Source organism: Diceros bicornis, chromosome 11 (genome assembly GCF_020826845.1).
Source record: "Diceros bicornis minor isolate mBicDic1 chromosome 11, mDicBic1.mat.cur, whole genome shotgun sequence".
In the NCBI taxonomy this organism is placed as follows: Eukaryota; Metazoa; Chordata; class Mammalia; order Perissodactyla; family Rhinocerotidae; genus Diceros; species Diceros bicornis.
Window position 1 is genome coordinate 41,189,690 of NC_080750.1, and position 21,534 is coordinate 41,211,223.

The 21,534-nt window shown below is 45.1% G+C and overlaps 1 protein-coding gene across 3 annotated transcripts in view; it reads left to right on the forward strand.

Moving 5' to 3' along the window:
• The first annotated feature begins 2,309 nt into the window (after positions 1-2,309).
• The window catches only part of FHDC1 (FH2 domain containing 1), a 38,660-nt gene continuing 19,435 nt past the window's right edge, over positions 2,310-21,534 (forward strand). Inside the window, exons 1-4 of one of the 3 annotated variants that reach the window (XM_058550217.1) lie at positions 2,310-2,556; positions 8,916-9,535; positions 17,398-17,459; positions 18,122-18,224. In XM_058550217.1, coding sequence (XP_058406200.1) covers positions 9,047-9,535; positions 17,398-17,459; positions 18,122-18,224 — 654 coding nt within the window. In that variant the 5' untranslated portion in view covers positions 2,310-2,556; positions 8,916-9,046. Of the gene's footprint in view, positions 2,557-2,579; positions 2,815-7,101; positions 9,536-17,397; positions 17,460-18,121; positions 18,225-21,534 lie in introns of those variants that run through there. The other 2 variants (XM_058550215.1, XM_058550216.1) reach the window with 2 other exon arrangements.

The following is a 21,534-nucleotide window of genomic DNA, read 5'->3' on the forward strand; positions in this document are numbered from 1 at the left end:
CAAACTTAGGTGAGATGAGGCTGTGCTGAACAATCAACATATTAATAGATGAAGAATAAATCGCCTTCTAGATTTGCAGCCTTAGATCCAATCCACCGAGACATTAACTCTATGTGAGAGTTGTGCTCTGCTCTGTCCAAGTACTTTTTGGCCTCCTAATATGCACAGCATAGAAAATACGAGTCAAAGAAGCATGACACAGGGGCCACACACAATGCTGCTCGAGTGGAATGGGACGCTTCAAACTGTAGAAGATGAAGGTAGAGTGCTGCCAGAGTGTCAGGCTGAAGAATGCCACCTTTTTCCAGTAGGCTCATATGTGAACTTATAGGAGGTTTTGAGCAGGTAGGTAATGTGATGAAATCAGACTTTAAAAAACACTGACCTGAGAGCAAAGCAGAGAGAAGAGAGAAGGAGAAAGAACACTGAGGCACTGGACACAGGAATCCGAGTTAACTTCTCTAAGCTAGAAAAATAGAGAATGTACGGTTTCTAGGATTGTTGTGAGGATCAAGTGTGATGCCTGACACGTGGCTAACAGCAAATAAATATCAGTTCCCTTTCCTGTAACTGGGGCAACTGCGGTGGCCGTGGATGTGAAGTCCAAATGTAAGAGAGATTACTTGGGAAAGAGCAGCAAATTTGGCAAATACTTGGATATAAGGAATTTAGAAGAGAAAAAGAGCCAGAGGAAAGCTGGGATGTCAAATTTTTAAAATCAGGTCTTAAGTAAGGGGTATGGGCAGGAAAAGTACCAATTTTGAGACAAAGATGGGTTGACTTTTGGGCATTGAATTTGGACTTGAGATATTTACAGGGACAATATGGATCCAAGAGTCCCTGGCATAGAGGTGAAATCAAAGTAGATTTACCTCGGAACTCAACTTTGCACGCCCCTCACTAGACAAGGACACATGTCTAGTGTTGTGTTTGTAAGTTTTTATGTTTTCTTTAAAAAGCTCCATCAAGAGTTGTACAAGCTTCAGGCCCCACAAAATCTGGACCTGTCCAGGTTTAAGTCAGAAGACAGTACCCATGGGATAAAGGGAGGTAAAGAGTTGGAAGAATCCAGTTACTCCTTAAAGGACAAGAAGGGTCCACAGAGGAGGCGGGAGAGGCAGAGAGAAGGCCTGTAGGCCAGGATGCTGCAGGGAGATCAAAGGCACTGGGAGCTGAGGATGGGTCATTGGACTTGACCCCTCAAAAAACGGACTGACTTTAGAGTGCACACTCTCAGTACAGTGTGAGGGAAGCCCAGGCTGGAGGGGGGCTTGAAGAGCAGGAAGTCTGCATTGGGGGAAGTGGACTTCTCATCTGGCGGGGCTGACATAAAAGAAAAGGAGAGGATGCCATTCCACACTTCACTTTCCATATTCTGTAATTTAACACTACCTGTGCAGTCAATATTCTTTTGGGATTAATCTTAACTCTCTGCGCATGGGGCTGTCTTCTTTTACTACATACATTTCCCACTCCTTGAGATTTTCTGGGGTCTTAGTTGAATCTATTTCTCTTCACGGTGCGTGTAAGCCTGGTCAACAGCTAAGAAATGAGCTATTGGCTGGCATGGATTTTGTTGGTTTGATTTCTGTTTGTTTTAGTTTTCACCCTAAAAGCTTCTCTTTTTTCCATCCATATGGAGGTTAGGAATTCTGTCTTAGGAGTTCAGGGGCTGAAGACCAGGGTGGAGAGACGAAGTCATCAGGCACGAGTCTGGAAGCGCTCTGGTCGGTTATCCGGGATCACCCAGTCAAAGGTAGCGATGACTTCACCCCGCAGAGGGCGCCTCCCCGGTCCTGCAGCCGATTTCCGATCAGCCGGTTTGCCCGCGCTGGGTTTTCTTTGACTACTTGTTTCTCACTGCTTGGCATCACAAATCACTTTGAAAAAAGATGAGATTCAACTGTTCCCCGGTTTCCTCCTGTGAGAAGTCTTTCCCAGACAGCGTCTGTTCATGCGATCAGGCCTGGAGTGGACCTTTTCTTTTTTGTGCTTAAATATAACTGAAAGGTTCCTGTTACCATCATCATTGAGGCGATTAAAAAAAAAAAAGTAACAAATTTACAGGTCTGCAGGCCCCAGGGAGGAGCTGACCTTTGGGAAGCCCCGGCCCGCCTGGGATTCGGCGACGCGGGCTAGGACGGTTCACTCAAGCGCTGCCTAGTGCTCTAGGGAGAAACAAGTGTGGGGCAGAGGGCGGCCAGGCGCGCGTTTGTGTGTGTGTGTGTGTGTGTGTGTGTGTGCGCGCGCGCGCGCGCGGAGTGTGTACGTGCAGGAGGGTGCGTGTGCGCACGTGTGAGTGCGCGCTTGTGCGCAGGGGAAGGTGCCGGGGAGGCTGCCGCAGAGGCTCCTTTGTGGAAGGCACTTGCCTGTTCAGAAGCCAGCTTGGCGCCTCCCCTTGCTGGTTCCACGAGGACACCTGGCTCTTCACAGTCCGTACATCTCCGTCCTCCGCCACCCCTACTTCCCTCGGTGGCCCCCGCGCCAGCCTTCGGGCGCGGGGAGCAGCGTGCCCAGGGGCGGCTTCCGGGCCCCTGGGGCCCCCAGCAGGTGAAGGTGAGCGCCTCAGCGCCGACGTTGGTGCTCGGAGGGTGGAAGGAGCCGAGCAGGAAAGGGCGTGTTGTCCTTTGCGGCTGGCGCTGGGAGCTGCCTCGTCTGCAGCATTGTTACCTGAGACCGCGGCTGCGCCCCGCCCCGCGCCGCCCTGCCCCCTCGCGGTCCGGGGCAGCCGGGCTGCAGCGACCGGCCAAGAGGCGGCTGGGAGACAGCAGGCGGCGGGGAGCGAGGAGCGCGCACGGCGAGCGCCGGCTGCGGGTGAGTATGAGCGGCGCGGCCGAGGCAGGGGTGACCGCTGCTCGGGGGCACCGGGAGCCGGAGACTCTCCGGCTCCGGAGGGCCGGGGGCGGGGATCAGCCTGGATCCCTGGCTGCGCCGCCAAGTATCGGCTGCCTTCGAGCCTTACTGGGAAGGCTGGGGAGGTCTGAGCTCCCTCCACACCCACCTGGGTGACTTTGGTGGCTGCACTCCCAGGCCGCAGAGGACAGCAATCGGTCCCTTGAGGCGAAGACGCGCAGAGCTGGACCCGCGTCCAGAGAACGAGCTAGGTCGCGGGCTAGAGGGCCGCCTCCGGGTTGGACCTGGGTCGACTAACTTAGCTTTAGCTGCTAAGACTTTTGGATAAACTGCGCCCCTACTTGATCCCCGCTCGTCCAAGAGCGCGCAACTGGGGCGCCGCGCCAGGACCCTGGCCAGCGAGGAGTCATGACTTGCCCCTCATGACAGTGGGTGCAGGGTGGACAAGGACGGCGTCCGGGTGATGCGGACCGGGGACAAGACGGCTCTGGCTTAGGCACACTCGTTCTGGCCGTGCAAAGTTCAGGTTGGAAGTTGCGCCCTGCGCTCATGGAAGCTTGGAGGGGAAGCGTGTGGGCTGGCGGGTTACCTCCAGCCGCTGCACTGCCCCCAGCTCGGGGACAGCGGGATCTCGGTTTAATCCTCGGACCAAACACCAGGAGTCTCCCCTCTATGTTTTTCTCGCCGGCTCTTCCCCGCTCCCTTTGGCTCATCCGCACTGCGGCCGTGAGGCTTTCTCCCTCGCGCCCGGGACCCTGATCCGGGACGTGAGGAGGTGTCATCGCAGAGATTCGAGGAGAGGGTGGAGCTCGTGTCCGCGAACCAGGAGAACCCCCCTACCCTTCGCTCCAAGCACAGACACCTTCCCTAATCAACCGGTGTTTCTCTCCTCCCTCCCCCCTTCCCCGCTTCTGGGAGCTTTGTGCAGCTGCCCTCGCAGAGGGGGCGGGCACTCGGGATCAGCGTGGGGGGTGGGGAGCGGGGAACCGGCTCTAAAGCCGGAGCCCTCGAGGCAAGGGGGCGGGGCCTGGCAACCCCTTGGCCCGCCCCGACCGGCCGGCTGCAGGGGACCCGGGTGGGGCGAGCCGGTGCGGCAGCCGCTACAGTCGATTCTGCTCGAGGACGTGCGGACGATTGGCGCTCCCGGGAGGCGGAGGGTCCAGCCGTTCCCCGGCGTCGGCGCTGTCGGCCCCGCTGTCCCCGCACAGCAGGCGGCGGCCTCCGCACCGCACGCGTCCCTGCCCCGCCGGGCGGCCGCCGCAGAGCCTGCGCGGAGCGTGTGGGCGTCTGTCTCCGAGCGCACCCGCGCCCCCCCCGCCGCGGCCCCGATAAGGACACCGCCCGGGGTTCGCGTGCGGCTTCGGGGACCTCCCACTAGGGGACCTGCCACTTGCGTCCCTCTTGCTGCCGCCAGACACTGAACGGGGCTCCCCGGGGATCCGGACGCGGCTGTGTGGCTGCCGCCGGCGGGGGGTTCGCGGCGCGCTCCGAGTCTTTTGTGCTGCGGGGCCGGTGGCGTTTTGTGAGTGGCTGGGGGGCGGGGGGGACGCGGGCGCGGGGTTGAGGGCGGAAGGACGCGGTGGACCTCTCGTCGGTGCGGAGACCTAGGAAACTACTAGGTATCCAGACTTTTTAAAAGAAATCATGTCCCCGGTGTCCCCAGACCTAGTAGTTTTCAAACATCTGTTTGCACTGAAACTGCCCCTTGTGTTCGGCCGTCTGTGACCGCCTCTACTGACCCACGGTTGTCTTCCTGGAATGAGTGGCGAGCGCTCCTTCTCTCTCTCTAGAGCATCCTTTGGCGCTCGTTTGCTTTTTTTCTTGGTTTGGGGACATGGAGAGAAAGTGAAAACGCACATTCAAAAACAGGCGTTCTTTCTCTGCTCTCAGGGTGTTGCGCTCGGGGGCGTCTGTGAAATGTTTATGTTGTGCCGCGGATTAAACACGCTGACTGGAAACGGCGTTGGGGTCTTTCACTGCGGGCCAGAGTGCCACGGTGAAGAGGTGGGTGTTGCCCGCTCTGGTTCAACTGTGTGGTTGACATTCTGCGTTTAATAATCAAGAACGGTTTTGAAAGATAGGTGGTGGGGGAGGAGACTTTTCCCAATGATTTAGTGGAGTGAGAGCAAAAATTCCATATTTTAGAGTTGCCTGGACTTTCCCCACCCTTTCTTCTCCCCCAGATAAAGTAGGCTGTGTGTTCTTCTGCCTTTTCTCTCGAAACCTGGCTTGCTCTGCCCCCGTTTGTCGTCAGAAGGGTGTGGGCCAGCCCTTCCTGCTCCCACCTCATCTGTGACACATGTCAGGAGTCAAGAGAAATGGTTTTCTGGCTGGTTTTCCTTGGCGTTTACTTTTGATTATTGTTGACCTAGGGAGTGAGTGACCAGCTGAGCAATAAGGCCCCACTAACCCTCTTTCAAGAAAGCTCTGAGCTCTGAACTGACTTTCAGGAACATATTATTCTCCTAAATATGCTGTGAAATGAAGCATGCATACTCGTGCTTTTCTTCCTTCCCACCCACTCCCTTCAAGAGAATAGAGCTTCAGGGGTGTTTCTGACACCAAAAGCAAAGTAATGCCAGCTATTTAGGCAAGAGAGTTTAGGAGGGACCAGAGGGCTTCTTTGAAGACCCTTAAGAACATTCTCATTTTAAGACTTTTTACTTGCTTATCAGCTAAAGGCTAAGTACAAGATCACAGCATTCCCTGATTAAAAATTCACATAATTAAAAGATACTCAGCTGATCCACGGCCTCCCCAGGAGGGTCCATCACTCAGACACACCTCCAGTGGATCATGATTAGCACTCAGGGGACTTGAAGAGAAGTTCTTATCCTCAGAGCCTTACCGTAACAGCTCTACATTTTTCTCAGGGCTGGGCATTTGTCAGCCTTAGCAGCCGTCCTTCCTGCTGCTGAGGTCCCCAACCTAGGTGAGATGGTAAATACAAGCCTGTCTCTCTCTGCCATGGAAAGATTGATGGGACACTTGACATTTTCCAGACAGAGCCAAGGCTAATTCCAGTGTCCTTGCTGGTAATTGCCAGCTGTGAGAAACAGCCATTGTCTTTAGAGCTGTTGGATTATCTATGTTCTCCTAACATACTTGGACAGTATGTGTTTTCATCTTTACTGTGGACAGTACCATAATAAAGCAAATGTTTTTTGTGTATCCTCTGTTTTAATATCTTGTGAGACTGTGGAAAGAGTTAGAATGTGTGTGCCTGCACTCTCTTTTTCCTGCCATCTCTTTGACTCTGGAAATCCTCACCAAGGGGGAAGCCCTATTGAAGCCAGTAGTAAAAGCATTAGCATCTTAGCTAATCATTGCTGGAGAACTTATTCATTAGAAACTGTTGGGGGCCTAGGATCCTCGTATGTTACCCTGGGAAAAAAAAATTAGCCAAACAACATACCAGAAACAGTGTTGTAAATTTTTCTTTCGTTCCTTTAACTTTTTAAGATAACATTCTTTCTCAAGATAGGGCAGTGGTTAGAATCATGCCAGTGCATAGCTAACACAGGTCACTTTTTACTTCGACAAGCTTTTATCTGGTGCTTCTTCTGTGCAACACACAATACTCAAAAAGACTTGCATCCTTCGGAGCTTTAGTGTTAGAAGATAATGCTGTTACACAAACTCCGAGTATGTAGTCTTTGTCATTCTTTATTAGTATTTCTACATTTGCTATGTGAGGTTTACTGGCAGATCTGTGCATAGACTTACGCAGCACTGAATGAGTTATTGCTTTCTAGGATGGAGATTTTTTTGGTTATCACCATTCTTAACAGGGATAACCTATAAACAAGTCACCAAATCTGGAATTGGAGGTGAATTGGAGGATGAGCAAGTTTTCTATACATGACGTATTTTATGTACAGAAGTATTTTAAAATATGTCAAGGTAAACTGCCAAGATTACCTGTACAGTCTTGAAAAAAGAAGAGTTCAAATATAACTATAAACTGTAATTGACAATGACTCATTGGCTTTTGGGGTGCCAATGGTGAAAACAGCCTAGTTATGCCCCTAATGATAATTATGAAAACTCCCTTTAAAATCCAGTTGCATCTCAAGTGAGCTGTAAGTTGGCTTGGATAAATATTTTCAGTTTTACTTTCTAAAAAATTATCCCATGGTGATGGCTACACACCGCTGTGAATGTACTTACTGCCACTGATGTACACTTAAAAATGGTAAAAAATAAATTATCAAATTAATACTTGGAAATGCTATTTTCTACCCGTATATAATTTTCAGAACTTGAATATTCAAATGTTTCATAAAAACATTTGTTTTTGTAATGTGGAGATAATTTAATATACAGTCACTGAGTATTGAAAAAGGACAAATCTCACAAACCTAGTAACTTAGAAAGCAGGGATCGGTAATATTAAAGGATGTTTCTAGTAGCCAGGGGCAACTTAGGATTTTGTCTATAAACTCAATACATATTTTAAAGCAAATGTAATGCCTGTGAAAATAAAGAGATATCATATGTACATATGACACCAGTTGTTAATAATAGCTAACTATGGACCAGGCATCTTGGTAAGGAGCGTACATGTATTAGCTCATTTATTCTTACACAAACCAATGAAAGGGCATATCCTTATATCATAGATGAGGATGCTGAAGCCTAGGTTAAATAACCCCCCTCACCTCAGCTTAATCTAAGAAGTAGCAGAACTGGGATCCAAGGAAAAGCACTCTATTTCTGGAGTCTCCGCTCTTAATCCTAAGGCAGTCCTGCTTTGTTTATATGATTCTGTGTAAAACATTTCATAATATTTGAATTCATGATATCAGTTTACTCCTGTGTCATCCAGTATTGTTTGACCCGTGTGTGTTTGTAAGTGTGAACTTTGACAGTGATACTGTAAACGGATAATTACACTCAGAAGTCCATTCTGAAAAGCCCTTCCGTGTTGCCCTTTATGACCTGGAGGAAACAGTCCCCTTTTCACACATCCACATAATCGGGGTGCTCACTGTATACCCCCATGGGGTCCCTTCTTCCACATCCCCACTTGCCTGTCCTCATAGCTGAAGAAGTGTGGTTGTTTGACCCCTGTTTTCACATCAGGTGTGTAACAACCCAACACCAAAAACAAACATTTAAAGGTCGATAAAAATACAAGCTACTAAAATAAGTCAGTGACTGTAGATAATGGTTAGCTATGTGGCACGTGTGATACGGGCAGCATATCCTTATGTGTGTGTGTCTTCTTTGCTGATTGTGTCACAGAAGAAGCAGAAGATGCAGGTGAAAAGTTCTGATGGTTTCCAAAGAGTGGCTTTACTAGAATCCAAAGTGATAGGGTCGGAAGCGACAATAGAGGTCATGTAAAGTATCCCAGTGTCCTAACTTTACAAATGAGAAAACTGAAGTCTAGTGAAGTGAAGTGACTTGTCTAAAACTGTAAGCAGTAAAGCTTGATTTAGAGCTGGAACCTTTCATCTTCACGTTTAGTGTTCTTTTCTCTATTTCTGGGAAAGCTGTGTCACCAAGTGGAACAGGAACATGGTGGCCCTGACTCCAGGGGAATGAGTTTGGCCGTTATTTTATCATCTCCAAATGCCCTGCCTATTACGTGCAAGGTGGAAGATGCCCTTTGTCCCACTGATTGGTAGGGGACGTGTCCACACTCGAGTAAGGCAGGGTCACTAACGCCTAACGTGTCAGCCATGTGGGTAATTTCCCTAGAGGTTGGGTATCCATTGTCCAAAGAAAATGCCCCAGTTAGTGAACAAGTAGTTTATTCATAAAGTGAGCAATACTTGCTGAGCCTATAGCAGGTTCTCAATAAATACGTGTTTTATTGATTAATGGAAGGTTTCCAAGTTGGATTTATTGCTACTGCTTTGGGAGCATTTCCAGGTAGTAAAATTTGGTTCGCATTTAGAAAAGTATTAGTCCCTTTTAATGCTCTTGTGGATGTGTTGCCCCTCATTGATTTTAATGTCCAACTAATCTAGGAGGACTGACCCTAGCCTCTGAAGAGGATAGCTAGTTTTAAAATGTTTTCCTGTACTGATTTTAAAGTTGTTTCATCTTTGTAGGTTTGGAAGATGACACACAACAGAATTGCCTTTTCCTCTGGCGGCAGACTAGCGGGTGTATGATGCAAGTTTGATGTTTGTGTCTGCTTTCTCAAGGTCAAGAAATTATCTCCTTAGAAGGCAACAGTACTATGCATGTTATGAATTGTGTCTCCTTGGTCGGTGATAAAGAAAATGGGAATATCGCCACGGCAGCTGGATTCATGATCGGGCAAACACCACCGCCGCCTCCTCCTCCTCCACCGCCTCCACCTCCACCATGTCCATCTTCAGGGGAAGGGTTTCCTCCCTCTCCTCCTCCTCCCCCACCACCTCCACTACCTGGAGGGCCTCCGGCCCCGCCTCCCCCTCCAGGCCTACCCCCAACTTCTCACATGAATGGCTATAGCCACCTTGGTAAGAAAAAGCGGATGAGAAGCTTTTTTTGGAAAACCATCCCAGAGGAGCAAGTTCGTGGCAAAACCAACATCTGGACTTTGGCAGCCAGGCAGAAGCATCACTACCAAATTGATACAAAGACCATCGAAGAGCTCTTTGGGCAGCAAGAAGATACCACCAAGTCTTCCCCTTCTAGGAGAGGAGGAACTTTAAATTCATCCTTCAGGGATGCTAGAGAAGAGGTAAGAATGGAGCATGGAGGGATAATCCTCCACATACTGCATTGTTTTGTGTTTGAGGGGGCGGAGTGTGCATATGTTTCAAAAGTTGCTAGAATCACTAAGAAATAAGATGATGCAAGCGAATGTGCTCTGGAAATGATAGAAAGGGCCTTATATGATGAGCTGGAGCTGAGTAGCAAAAAAGTGGGAGAAGCGTGCATGCCGTATCCTCCCAGACATCCCGGTGGATTATGACCTCATGCAGAGAACATGCTATCTGGGGCCACCACTCTTTGGCCTCTCAGCACTGCCCTGTCTCTAGCACATCTGCTGCCATTTCCCCTGGTGGAGTAGTTCTGCTGAAGTCCAGTATTATTAGTCTCCGTTGAAACGAAAAACCGAGTTCCTGAACCCAGTTATCTGAGATTAACTGGAGGTTTCTGGGACAAAATACCTGTGTTAAGTAACGTCATTAACTAATATACATCCTTCGGATTTTTATCCTTAGTTTTTCCTCCAGTTTTCCTTCCACAAGTGTTTTGAGATGACCTTCATTCCTCAGATCTCTGAATTAAATTATGGCCATGGTGGAACAGAGACTTCCAGAGAGCCAAAGCATAAAGCTATTTTCAGATACACTTTCCAGGAAGCATATTTCCAGTTAACACTAAATGTGTTACTTTGGGAAAAAATAAAGCTGGCAAGTTATAAGAAGTTAACTGAAAGCATGGCCTCAGAGCTACAGGTCACCATATGTTGTGGAAACTGAGTCCAAAGTTGCATTTGTAAGTACTCTTTGTCTGGAAACATGAAAATAAAGTAAGAAACCTCTGCTTGTTAGAAGAAATCATTAGGAAACCAGGAATTCAAAGGAAAGAATGCTTCCCACTAAAAAAAAAAAAAAAAAAAGGCAACAGAAGTGCATCATTTTTAATCTGTTGGAAAAGGAGCAGAGAAAATAGGTCAGAGATGGAGTTGACTAGGTAAGAGAGTGAGCAGCGTTCTGGAATGAAGCAGCAGCTCTCTGCATTATTGAATTGTTGAGCTGACAATATTGGCCTTTTTTCTCTGTCTGGCCCAGGAACACGTTAACTTCTTCTCTCCAGAAATTCAATTAGGGGCTTTGAAGCTGCTGGTATAGTCCGCTGTTGAAAGAATAGTGAAGAGTCTGTTTATTATAAAATGTGAAGAAGGCTAGGGTTAGAATTAAGTGTAAACCGTGGAATAAGTTTGAGAGGAAGTCTTCAGGACAACCCTTAGTGCCCTCCCATGCTGAACATGGGCTTTTCCCTGCTTTTTCCTTTATGCAAAGTCCTTTTATTTCTCAGCAGATCCTTTCAGTATTGGAAGGAGCCAGAAGTCATTTCCTTAGTACCCTGGCCTTTGCCCCAGCTTCTAGCAGAGGTTCCTTATTGTACAGTAGGTCACTTCTCACCATTGTTTCCTAGCTCTATTTACTGAATTTCAAGAATTTTGAAGGAAAGAGTGGATGGACGCACGTGGGAACGGAGCGTATGTCTTAGGAAAGCACCTGTGACAAACAGCAGGGGGTCTGGCTCCCCGTGCTCCTGGGGAGGCAACTGGCCAGGTTAGAATGGGCAGCATCCTTTGTAGATTGTGGACATTTATTTTTCCAAATGATAGTTGAAGTGGGTACGAGGAGCTTGCTCTATGTTTGTGAATTCAGGAGAGGTTAAGAACCACTCTGAGATGGGGGGAAGTGGCAGGGAGTGTGACATCTTTTCCCAACTATGGCGGAAGCAGAAATGTCAATTTCTAGGCCATATCTAAAATTCAAGAAGAAAGAGTCTTTCTCTTTGCCTCCCTCCACCCCTGTACCCTAGGTGCATCTTTACCTTTTTCTTCTTTAACTTTAAATTACCCCAAAAGTGAATGATTATTATTTTTAATTGAGGTAAAATACACGTAACATTTACTGTCTTAACCATTTTTAAGCATACAGTTCAGTGGCACGGAAACATCCATGCTGTTGTGCAACCACCATCACCATCCATCCACAGAAGTCTTCTCATCTTGCAAAACTGAAACTCTGTACCCATTTAACAATAACTCCCCATTGCCCTCTTCCCCACCCCCTGCAACCACCCTTCGACTTTCTGTCTCTGTGAATTTGACTACTCTAATTACCTCATACAAGTGGAATCACACAGTGTTTGTCTTTTCATGGCTGGATTATTTCACTTTGCATAAAGTGCTCAAGGTTCATCCATGTTGTAGCATTTGTTAGAATTTTAAGGTCGAATAATATTTCATTGTATGTATATACCACAGTTTGTTTATCCAGTCATCTGTCAGTGGACACTTGGGTTGCTTCCACCTTTTGGCTATTATGAATAATGCTGCTATGAACATGCGTGTGCAAATATCTTTAATTTTAACATTTGTAGGTCCTCATCTGAGAGACAGCATACTAGAAAGAAAAATTAAATCACCATGACTGTATCATAAAATAATCTAACTCTTCAGCTCCTCAGTACTCAGGTAGGATAAGTAGTTTAGGTAGATGGATTTAAGTGCATATTAGGTAATGTTGTTACATAACAGAGGGTTATCCAGAATTATTTTCAATTTTTTATGCCATCTCTAACATGGCTAGAAGCATTATATATACTTTTTTTCAGTAAGAGAACACAGTACATGCTGTTTTCTTTCCTCATTAGATTTTGTTCTAAAGAAGTTACAACTCAGCAGAGTGATAGTCTAACAAGGACCAGTAATAAATCTTTCAATTCATTCTGTAGTGAGTGGAGTCCAGGGTTGAAAGTAATAGTCCTCACACCTGTGTGTGTGGACTGGAGAATGCCCTAAACAGCGTGTTCAGCAGAAGGACCCATCCTGAGCCTGGAAACATGGCATCCAAACCCGCTACCACGCAGGCCGTAATTCTGGAAGTTCAAATGTGCCCAGGATCAGATTGTGTCCCCTTGAAATATAATAACCCTCTACAGAAACGGCCTGCCATTATGTGGTTGGCTCATGCTTTAAAGGGCTTATAGAACATTACAAATAAGTTCCATTGTACTCCAAAGGAAGAAGTTGCTGGAAGATAGGGAAGAGTTGGGTTTGGGAATGGCTGAACTTAGGAAGAACATCACTAAAAATAGTGAATTAGAACATTTAGTAAGGCGGAAAAAGGTTAAGTATTACTATCTTTGTTACCTAAAAATTAACTTGAAGAGGCTCCAGATGTTACATTAATAATTAAACTGTAATAAAGTAATTATAAATAACAAAGATACAATATGGGGGATAATAATAAAAAGATTCAGCTCAAACTCCACCTTCTTTTCTGAGTTCGCTAATCTCACCCCTGAGAAGTTCCCCATGCTCTGCCCCCTCAGAGCCTCACACTAGTTGTTTGGATCTGTACTCATCTCCCTCTAGAATCTGAAATGCTCTTAAGGAAAGGGACAGTCTTAGCCATTTGGTGTCCTCCAAAGAAATTAACTCAGCTGACGGAACTGAGCCAAAGGCGCAAAGGGACTGTCTTACAAGGTATCAATATGCTAGATCAAAATTGGGGTTTGCAAAGAAAACACCATAAGGTGAATAAGGTCTGGGGATCTAACGTAAAACATGATGACTATAGTTGATACTACTGTATTGTTTAATTGAAATTTGCTGAGAGAGTAGAACTGAAATGTTCTCACCAAAAAAAAAAAAGAAAAAAAGATAAATATGTGACTAGATGGGGGGAATCCTTTTACAATGTATATGTATATCAAATCACCACTATGTACATTTTAAATATCTTACAGTATTATTTGTCAGTTATACCTCAGTAAAACTGAAATAAAAGAAAGAGAAAACACAAATGTTGAAACACTTGAGGTCGTTCGCTATGATGCCTGTTGTAATATTACAATTAATATTAATTATACCTTATAAGAAATAACTAAAATTGCTTATTGAGAAAGAGAGGAAGGGAGAGAGAGAGGAGGAGGGGAAGGATGGAAGGAAGATTGGTTTTTCTAAATTTGTGAGAAGTAATGCTTTATTCTCCACACTGTAATTCAGGTATCAGTCATTCTTTCTCAACTTTTGTTATGATCCCCATATGTTCTAGAATTCTGGGACATCCTCAATCCAGAACTGTAGAACTAGGTAGAGTATTTGAAATATATTTGAAAGAAAAAAAAAGCTTCTACTGGGTTTTCATTTTTTTTCCCCAAAGCGGGGGGTAGGTACGTTTCCCAATTGACAGCCAACCAAAAATAAAGAAAATGAAAAACCATTAAAAAGTAAAAGCTAAGTCCATCTTGGATGATACAGGAAGATTTTTTAAATTTTCCTCTTCAGAATTTGACATAGTATTGAAATAACCACTACTTAGTGTTACTTAAGTAGGTAATGAAGCCTCCTTTGACATATTGAAACAAAAGTGGTTTAAAATTTTCTTCTTCCTCCTGAGGACATTACACTGAGTGAAATAAACTAGTTACAAAAAGACAAATACTGTATGATTCCACTTTATGCGGTACCCAGAGTAGTCGAATTCATAGAGACAGAAAGTAGATGGTGGTTGCCGGGGGCTGGGGGCGGAGAGAGGAGTGGGGAGTTATTGTTAAATGGGTATAGAGCTTCAATTTCGCAAGATGAAGAGTTCTGTGGATGGATGGTGGTGATGGTTGCACAATAATGTGAATGTATTTAGTGCTGCTGAACTGTACACTTAAAAATGGTTAAGATGTAGATGTTATATGTATTTTACTACAACTAAAAAACAAGTTTCTTCTTTTAAAGAATACGGGAGGCAGATTTTGTAGTGGATTGATACTAGGTGAAAGTACAAGAATCGCAGTAGAAAAAACTAGGAGAGTTTATTTGGAGGTTTTAACAAGGAGTGGTATAGCCATTGGCCCCCTTTGCTGAGTACATAGTACTGCTGTCTCAGTGCTTCAGAGGGCGTCAGAACAACCCAACCACCCTGGCAGTCTGTGGGGAGACTGTTGTAGCCGGGTCCCCCTCATGTCCTAGTGGGCCATCCCCGGGATGGATGGATGCGTTGAGTGCATTACCTTACATTTTAGCTCCCCTGTTCGCCAGGGATGGTTGAACTCTGCGGTGGGCCTTTAATGGGGAAGCTCATGAACCCTGTAGCACGCTGACTGCACCTGCTGTTGCAGGCCCTGACTTCAGTGGGGTCCTGCCTACATGTCCTGCCGTGTCCAGAAAAGTAGATATGGATTGATTGGAACTGGTGGAGAGGGAGGGGGCCAGGTCGGTTCACCCCTCTTCTTGGGACGATTTGTCTCAGCCTGTGCAGCCAGCAAGTCTCACGGGGTGCCACGTGCAGCCTTCACTGCTCTGAATGATTCCAAACACCACCCAGTTCCACATGCACCCGTTTCTGAATTGCCCAGCTTTGGGACGGCAAGCACTTGGGAAGTCAGATAAGCTAATTTACATGTGTAGTGATAACCCTCTCTAAAGCGCTTGAACGGGTGCTTTATAACACTGCCTTAGAAGAATCGAGTGTGATAACCTGTGAGAATGAGACTGCTCAAACACGAGGCAGATCTGAGGATGCCAGGGGAGAGTGGGCCTGTCCCCGCAGTGGCGTCAGTTGTCTCGTGTTCCTGTTGTTTGGATGAGGTACAGGGCTTTGTTTTCCCTGTACGGTGCTCAGTCATGGCCAGCCCAGATTTTTCCTTAGGAATATTGCTGAATTCTCTTAAACTAGTGACCAGTTTCTGAAACCTTGCTTCAAGCTGTGGAGACAACGGCTGCCCCAGGCTGTGGCTGCCCCTGTGCTGAGCATGAAGGGCTGCCCCTGGAGGCCCAGGGCTTCCGCTCATGGAGCCGTCTTCTCAGGTGAGAACACGATTTCTATCCATCACGCCACACTTACCTCTCGGGGGTCTCCAGGGGACTTGGCCAGGCCCTGTGGATGGCATTCTACAGATCTGCCCCCATTCCTGGAGAAACATCCCAATGCGAATACCGGGCTGGTATTTGCCTCTTCTCTATATGCCTGTATCCTCGGCAATATTAAATCTCACAGTAACTAGAGAGGAAAGGAACCAGCGAGACCCAGGCTAGCATTGCAGTTCTAGTACTGCTTTGAGGGAAGTTATAAAATGGCATCTCTGAGGCTCAGTTTCCTTATCTGTCTAGTGCGAATAATAATAGGAGTAATTTCTCGGTCACTTTTCCTGCAGCTACAGCTGTGGATCTGGGCCAAGTGGACCAAAAGTCCCAGGAGAATGAGGGCGGGGCTTGGGGTGTGGAAGGGTGCTGCCATCAAGGGTTAAATATAGCAGGAGCTGGTAATTTCATGAGAGAAATAGAAAAGAAGTCTTTTCTTCTCCCCGGAATGGGGAGAATGGGTAGAAGTGAGTACAGAGGGAGTTCTTCAGATATGGATATAGCTCTATCGATATGCATGTTCTTGTGGCTTTTTAATGTATGAAATATAATAAACACATGGTTTTCTGTCTTAATAAATTTGGATTCTTCTTTTGGTGTGAGCTTTTCTTGTTAAAGGGTGTTAAGTTTGAGAGATTTTCTCACCCTGTCTTTCCCCCTCCTCTGCCCTCCCTTCACACTGAACTTGAACTGCAGTCCCTGGGTAGGATTCCAATAAGGAGCCTGCCCTTTTAGTTTGGGAGTTTATTTTATGGCTGGCAGGTGATTGTGTTAACATGAAATAAACCCCTGGGATAGTAAATAATGTGATTGTTTAAGGTTAGTCTTCAAAAGGAGGCAGCCATGCTCTTGTAAAAATTTAACTGTATAGCCAGAAAGTGCCATTAACTTTGGTTAACAGTCTTGCTGCCTCTTATGTCCTTAGAAGCAGGCCCAGAGATTGGGAATTTAATCTGAAACCTGATTCTCTTTTGTTCACAATGAATCACGTACATTTGGAAAGGAAGAGCATTATAACAACATTCCTGTTTTAGCTAGTCTCCCTTTACCAAAAAACAAATGGAAAAAATTACAGCAGTTTTAAGATTATCTTTCCTCCTTGGATCCCGGATATTTACTTCCAAAGAAATGGCTTCTGTGTTTAACAACAACCCCTGTGCCCCCCCTAAAAAGGGTTCTGTCTAATTTCTAGTCTGATAAAACCCCTCCAAATTATTAATTTTCAACAGCTTAAACCTGTTGTAGCCAAAATCTGGGTTTTGATGGTACATTAGAATAGCTGCCATATTTCATTAAATCAAAGATGAGCCATGCATTGTAAGACATCCTGATTCCAGAGATGCAAAAAAATATGTCTAAGGTAAAATACAGCACAAGAGTATTTCTTTTTAAATTCTGAGTAAATAAAATATAGGACACTTTCTTACCTCTTCCTGAAAGGGCTGTTGGACATATATATTGTTTTTCGATGAAAAGAAATTTTTCTTTTAGGAAAAAAATAAGAATTTTACTATGTTTCTGGAAATAACAGTGTTGATCCTCTTACATCCCTAAAGCAGGGTTGGGACTCACTCTGCAATATCTTCAGAGTTATTTTTTACTTTCTTAGTTCAAATCTCATATGATTCTTGCTATGCTAAGACATCTGTTTCCAAATTGGGGCTTTTAAATGTGGGCTATATTATTCTAAGAGAAAATTGCTTAATTAAAAAATTTTAAATATATATGTTATTAAAAATTATATAATATTAAAATAGATGTATATATAATTATTACAGTTAAGGAAATATAATATTGCAGAAAGTTTGGGAAGATGATAGTATTTTAACATTCATAAAACTGTACTGGGTATATCAGTTAATCACCAGATTTACATATTGGGGATTACTCTTTTATAAATTAGTGATGTATTTTGGTAGGTTTTAATTCTCTTCTTTCTTCCAGCTCTTCTTATTTGTACTTTAATGATCTTATGTGTCTCTATTTTTTTCTAGATTACTATCTTGGATGCAAAACGGAGCATGAACATTGGGATATTTCTTAAGCAATTTAAGAAGTAAGATTTTGCACACATTTGAGACTTTAATCGTATCCATGCTGTCAGCATCAGAGCTGTGGGTGTGAGCTGAAATTCAGATTCTGATATGAGTGAAAGTCATTCCTCATACCTTCTTCGACACATAGCTTGATGAGTCTGGAAGTGTGTGTCACTTTCTGCTGCTTTCCTTCATGGAAACATAATCTAGGGGCTTGAAGTACAGGGATTGCCCCTCAGGGTGTCTATTCAAGACTGCCATCTCAGGGAATTTATAAATTCATCTGTAGTGTTGCCCCTTGAGTAGAGGTTGGACTGGTGAGTAAACAGTGGTTAAATTCAGGTGTTGTAAAGTGGAAAGGAGAGGGCTCTGCAGGGGTTCCATGAGACAAAAGGGGATTGTTTTTCTTCCCCCAAGAAGACTCTCAGTGTTGTTGGCTCTTGCATCCTTTCTGGGGTTCCCGAGGAAGGTTTTCCAGGTGAAGGGGCCTCTGAGTGGTGTATCAAGATCTCGGCTTTCCTGGCAGTGGGGCTGTTGTGATCGCTGACACAAAACCACCTGTCGGGCTGGGAAGAAGGTGGGATGGAAGGGAGTGTGGAGGAGGTTTTAATTTCCACTGGCTTGTGTTTCTTTGGCATTCCAGCAAATGTGAAATGGAATCTTAATTAATTGTCTTTTCAAGGTCTCCTCAGTCCATTGTAGAAGATATTCATCAAGGAAAGAGTGAGCATTATGGATCAGAGACATTGCGAGAATTTCTGAAGCTTTTGCCAGAGTCAGAGGAGGTAAGGAATTTGGCGCATGAGTTAGATGTTAGCAGTCATGATAAAAGCTTAATATTTTTAGGAATGTCAAAACTCGCATGAGAAGGGCACCCTCCTACCTGGAACCAGAGTTTTCTTATATAAAAGTAAAAAGTGACCTAGTAGAAAGAGTATGGGTTATGGAGTTCGAGAATCTAGGTTTAAATTGGAGCTTTACCCTTAATTGAGAAACTTGAGCAACTTTCTTAACTCCTGTGAACTTTAGTTTCCTCACCTGTAAAGTGACGATAATGATGCTTACCTCATTGGATTGTCAAGATGATTAAACCCTAGTTATGCATGTCATGTGGTGCTTGGCACATGGGAGCTCAATAAATTTTAGTTGCCTTTTCTGTCTAATGATGACCTTTGCCTAAGGTGCACCCAGGTTATTTATAACACATATACTTTTTTTAAAAAAAAGAAAAAGAAAACCCACATTTGGATGAAGGTGCTTTAAAAATTTGGAGAGATAAGTAAACTGTTAATAAATGTTGTCTATATAATTGACTAAAAGGTGGAAATTGCTGTGATAGCAATTTTAGGACCACAATATAAAGTTAATAGATTTTGGGGGGGACTGAATCAACTGAATTTTTGAATGGTTAGGAGCTTGACAGGGAAAAACAGAAAAACAATTTTATAAAACCTTCTAAAACTGTGATATTGTCTTTTATTTCTGAAGAAGTGACCCTTGAAAAAATTCAGTAAGAAATTGCATGAATAAAAGCATTCAAATAGTATGGAGTCTTCTGAAGTAAAGTCATCCTTTTTACACATACTGCTGGCTCCTCCCTCCCCCATCCCACTCCTCTTCCCAGACATAATTTATGGAACTTAACTTTAGTGCCATTAATAACAACAAGAGAAATATGTATTTGTGCTTTTTCTTTTACATCAATCAGTGACAAAACTCACAATGTCTTAGTGGGTAACTAGATGTTCTAGGTACTTCTAATAACCTGAGCCTCTTGCTCTACCTTGGGTTGTCTGTTTGCAAATTAAGTGTAATTCACCTAAGCCAAGATTGATTAATGGCATTTATTGATGTTAGTAAAGGATCTTAAAGTGTTGAGGGAAAAGTACATTAAATCATAATTTACCTTGGCTCTTATATATTGAACCCTCCTTAAGCTTTCTTTTAGGTAAAGATTGGGAGTTCCAAAATCTTTAATTAGGACGGATGGGGTTTAATTAATTTGTGTTTTAAAAAACATTTAGTTGGTCTCAAAATCTTATTCCTGCTTGGGCTTTTTTCATGACTCTTCCTTAGGACCACTTGGTATCCACTCCTAACTGACCTCATCGTTTTTTGTTTTTGTTTTTGTTTTTTTTTTTTTCCGAGGAAGATTTGCCCTGAACTAGCATCTGTTGCCAATCTTCCTCTTTTTTTTTTTATTTGAGGAAGATTAGCCCTGAGCTAACATCTGTGCCAGTCTTCCTCTATTTTGTATGTGGGTCACCGCCACAGCATGGCTGACAAGTGGTGTAGGTCCGCGTCCAGGAACCAGGCCCATGAACCTGGGCTCGACAGCGAAGCATGTCAAACTTAACCATTACACCACAAGGCTGGCCCAAGACCTCATCGTTTTTCTTAAGTGAGGATTAAATTTGATAGCACATGTGAAAGTGCTCTGAAAAGCTCTAAATTTCTAACTAAATGGAAGTTAGGCATGAGGGAGGCTGCCAGCTTCATGCCATGAAGAGGTGGGAGATTAATTATGGTTTTCTTAATATCTTCATTTCTAATTTAAAATTCAGGGGTGACTAGGGAATGCAAAGGCTGTGGAAGACTAAGGGATTTTTCAGAGAAACAACTTAGCTGTCAAACCTCTCATGTTTGAAAGAACTCTGTTTTTTGAGTTGTGTGTGGGATATAATTCAAAGGGCAGAATGTTAAGGGACGATGACTGAAAGGCACCCAAGCCTGCCCTGAGTCCCCAAGGCACTCTCTCCCCCCTAGACAGTTAGCTAACCCCACAGACAGTGCCCTGCTGAGATGAAACATTGCCGTGGGATCCTGAACTGCCTTCCCTGCCTCTGAACCAGGCCACAGCTGTTTCTCTCGTCACCCTCCTGCTGCAGGGTCATCCTCGGCCTGAATATCTGACAAGCTTGGTCACACTTCTCCTTGTTTACATTACTGGGTCTTGGCGTTCAGCTCACCACACCCTCCAAACTCAACTGGGAGCTTCCTTCAGCAGGAACACCCTGACAGTCCCCAGGGGCCCCTCCCTAAATCACTCTGCTGGCAGAGGGAGCTGAAGCCACTTCATGACTGATGCCGGCTGCAAGGACAGACTGGCTTTGTTGTGAGTGCTGTGCGGCCTCTAGCACCACCAGGATCCGAGGCTGACCCTGGAGTCTTTGGTGGAGGATGGGGAAGAGGCCAAGGAGGAGGCAGGGCCAACTGAGAGAGGTTTAGGAATGTGGCAGAAATATGCTAGTAAATGCATAAGCGTATGCGTAACTGCATGTTGCTAAGACTGCGGTGTAACGTTCTGTGCTCATTTTTAGCACAAGAAGGGACTAAAACATCGAGTGCTCCCATGTTCCAGGCACTGGGCAAGGCAAAATTCAGTCAAGGGAGATAATGTATTTTAAGTGCTTAAGCCCAGTGCCTGGCACGTAGAAAGTCAAGAAATCATCACTCTGATTATTTTGTGTATTTTTTAAATTTAATCCTCACAGCCACATTGTAAGATAGTCCTCATTTTACAAATGGGAAACTGAGGCTCACACAGGTTAGCTAGACCGTGTCTCGTGTCCCGTGATTGACAGGCCCTAGAGGAAGGGGATTTGAACCCCGGTTGTCCGACCCCAGAGCAGTTCCTTCTGCTGCACTCCACCACCTCCCTTTGAGGAAGGAAGGGCAAAGGTTCTCAAAACTCCCCCTGCACCAGGCTGGCCTCCCAGCCTTTTCATCACCTCTGCCATCACAGAGGACTGGTGTGAGTAAGTGTCACTTGAATAATACTGTAATCTTATCAGCGTGCTGAAAAATATGAACGGAAACAGCCCTTTTCTCTCTGCATTCTCAGCTGACAAGCCAACCCAAGGTTAATTTGTTTTCAGGATTTCTCTGCCCTTCATCACAAATCTTTTATCTGGCATGTTTGTTCATCTTGTCTCAAGCTTGTGGTTAAAACCTGCAGAGGAAGAAGGTAGACCCAGAAATGAGAGCAGCGGGAGAGTGCTCTCCATCCGGCACAGTATTCCTGTGCCCTGAGGGAGGGCTCCAGGAGGAGCCAGGTGGGCAGTGGGAGGGAACCCCCCACCCAGCCTGCGAGCC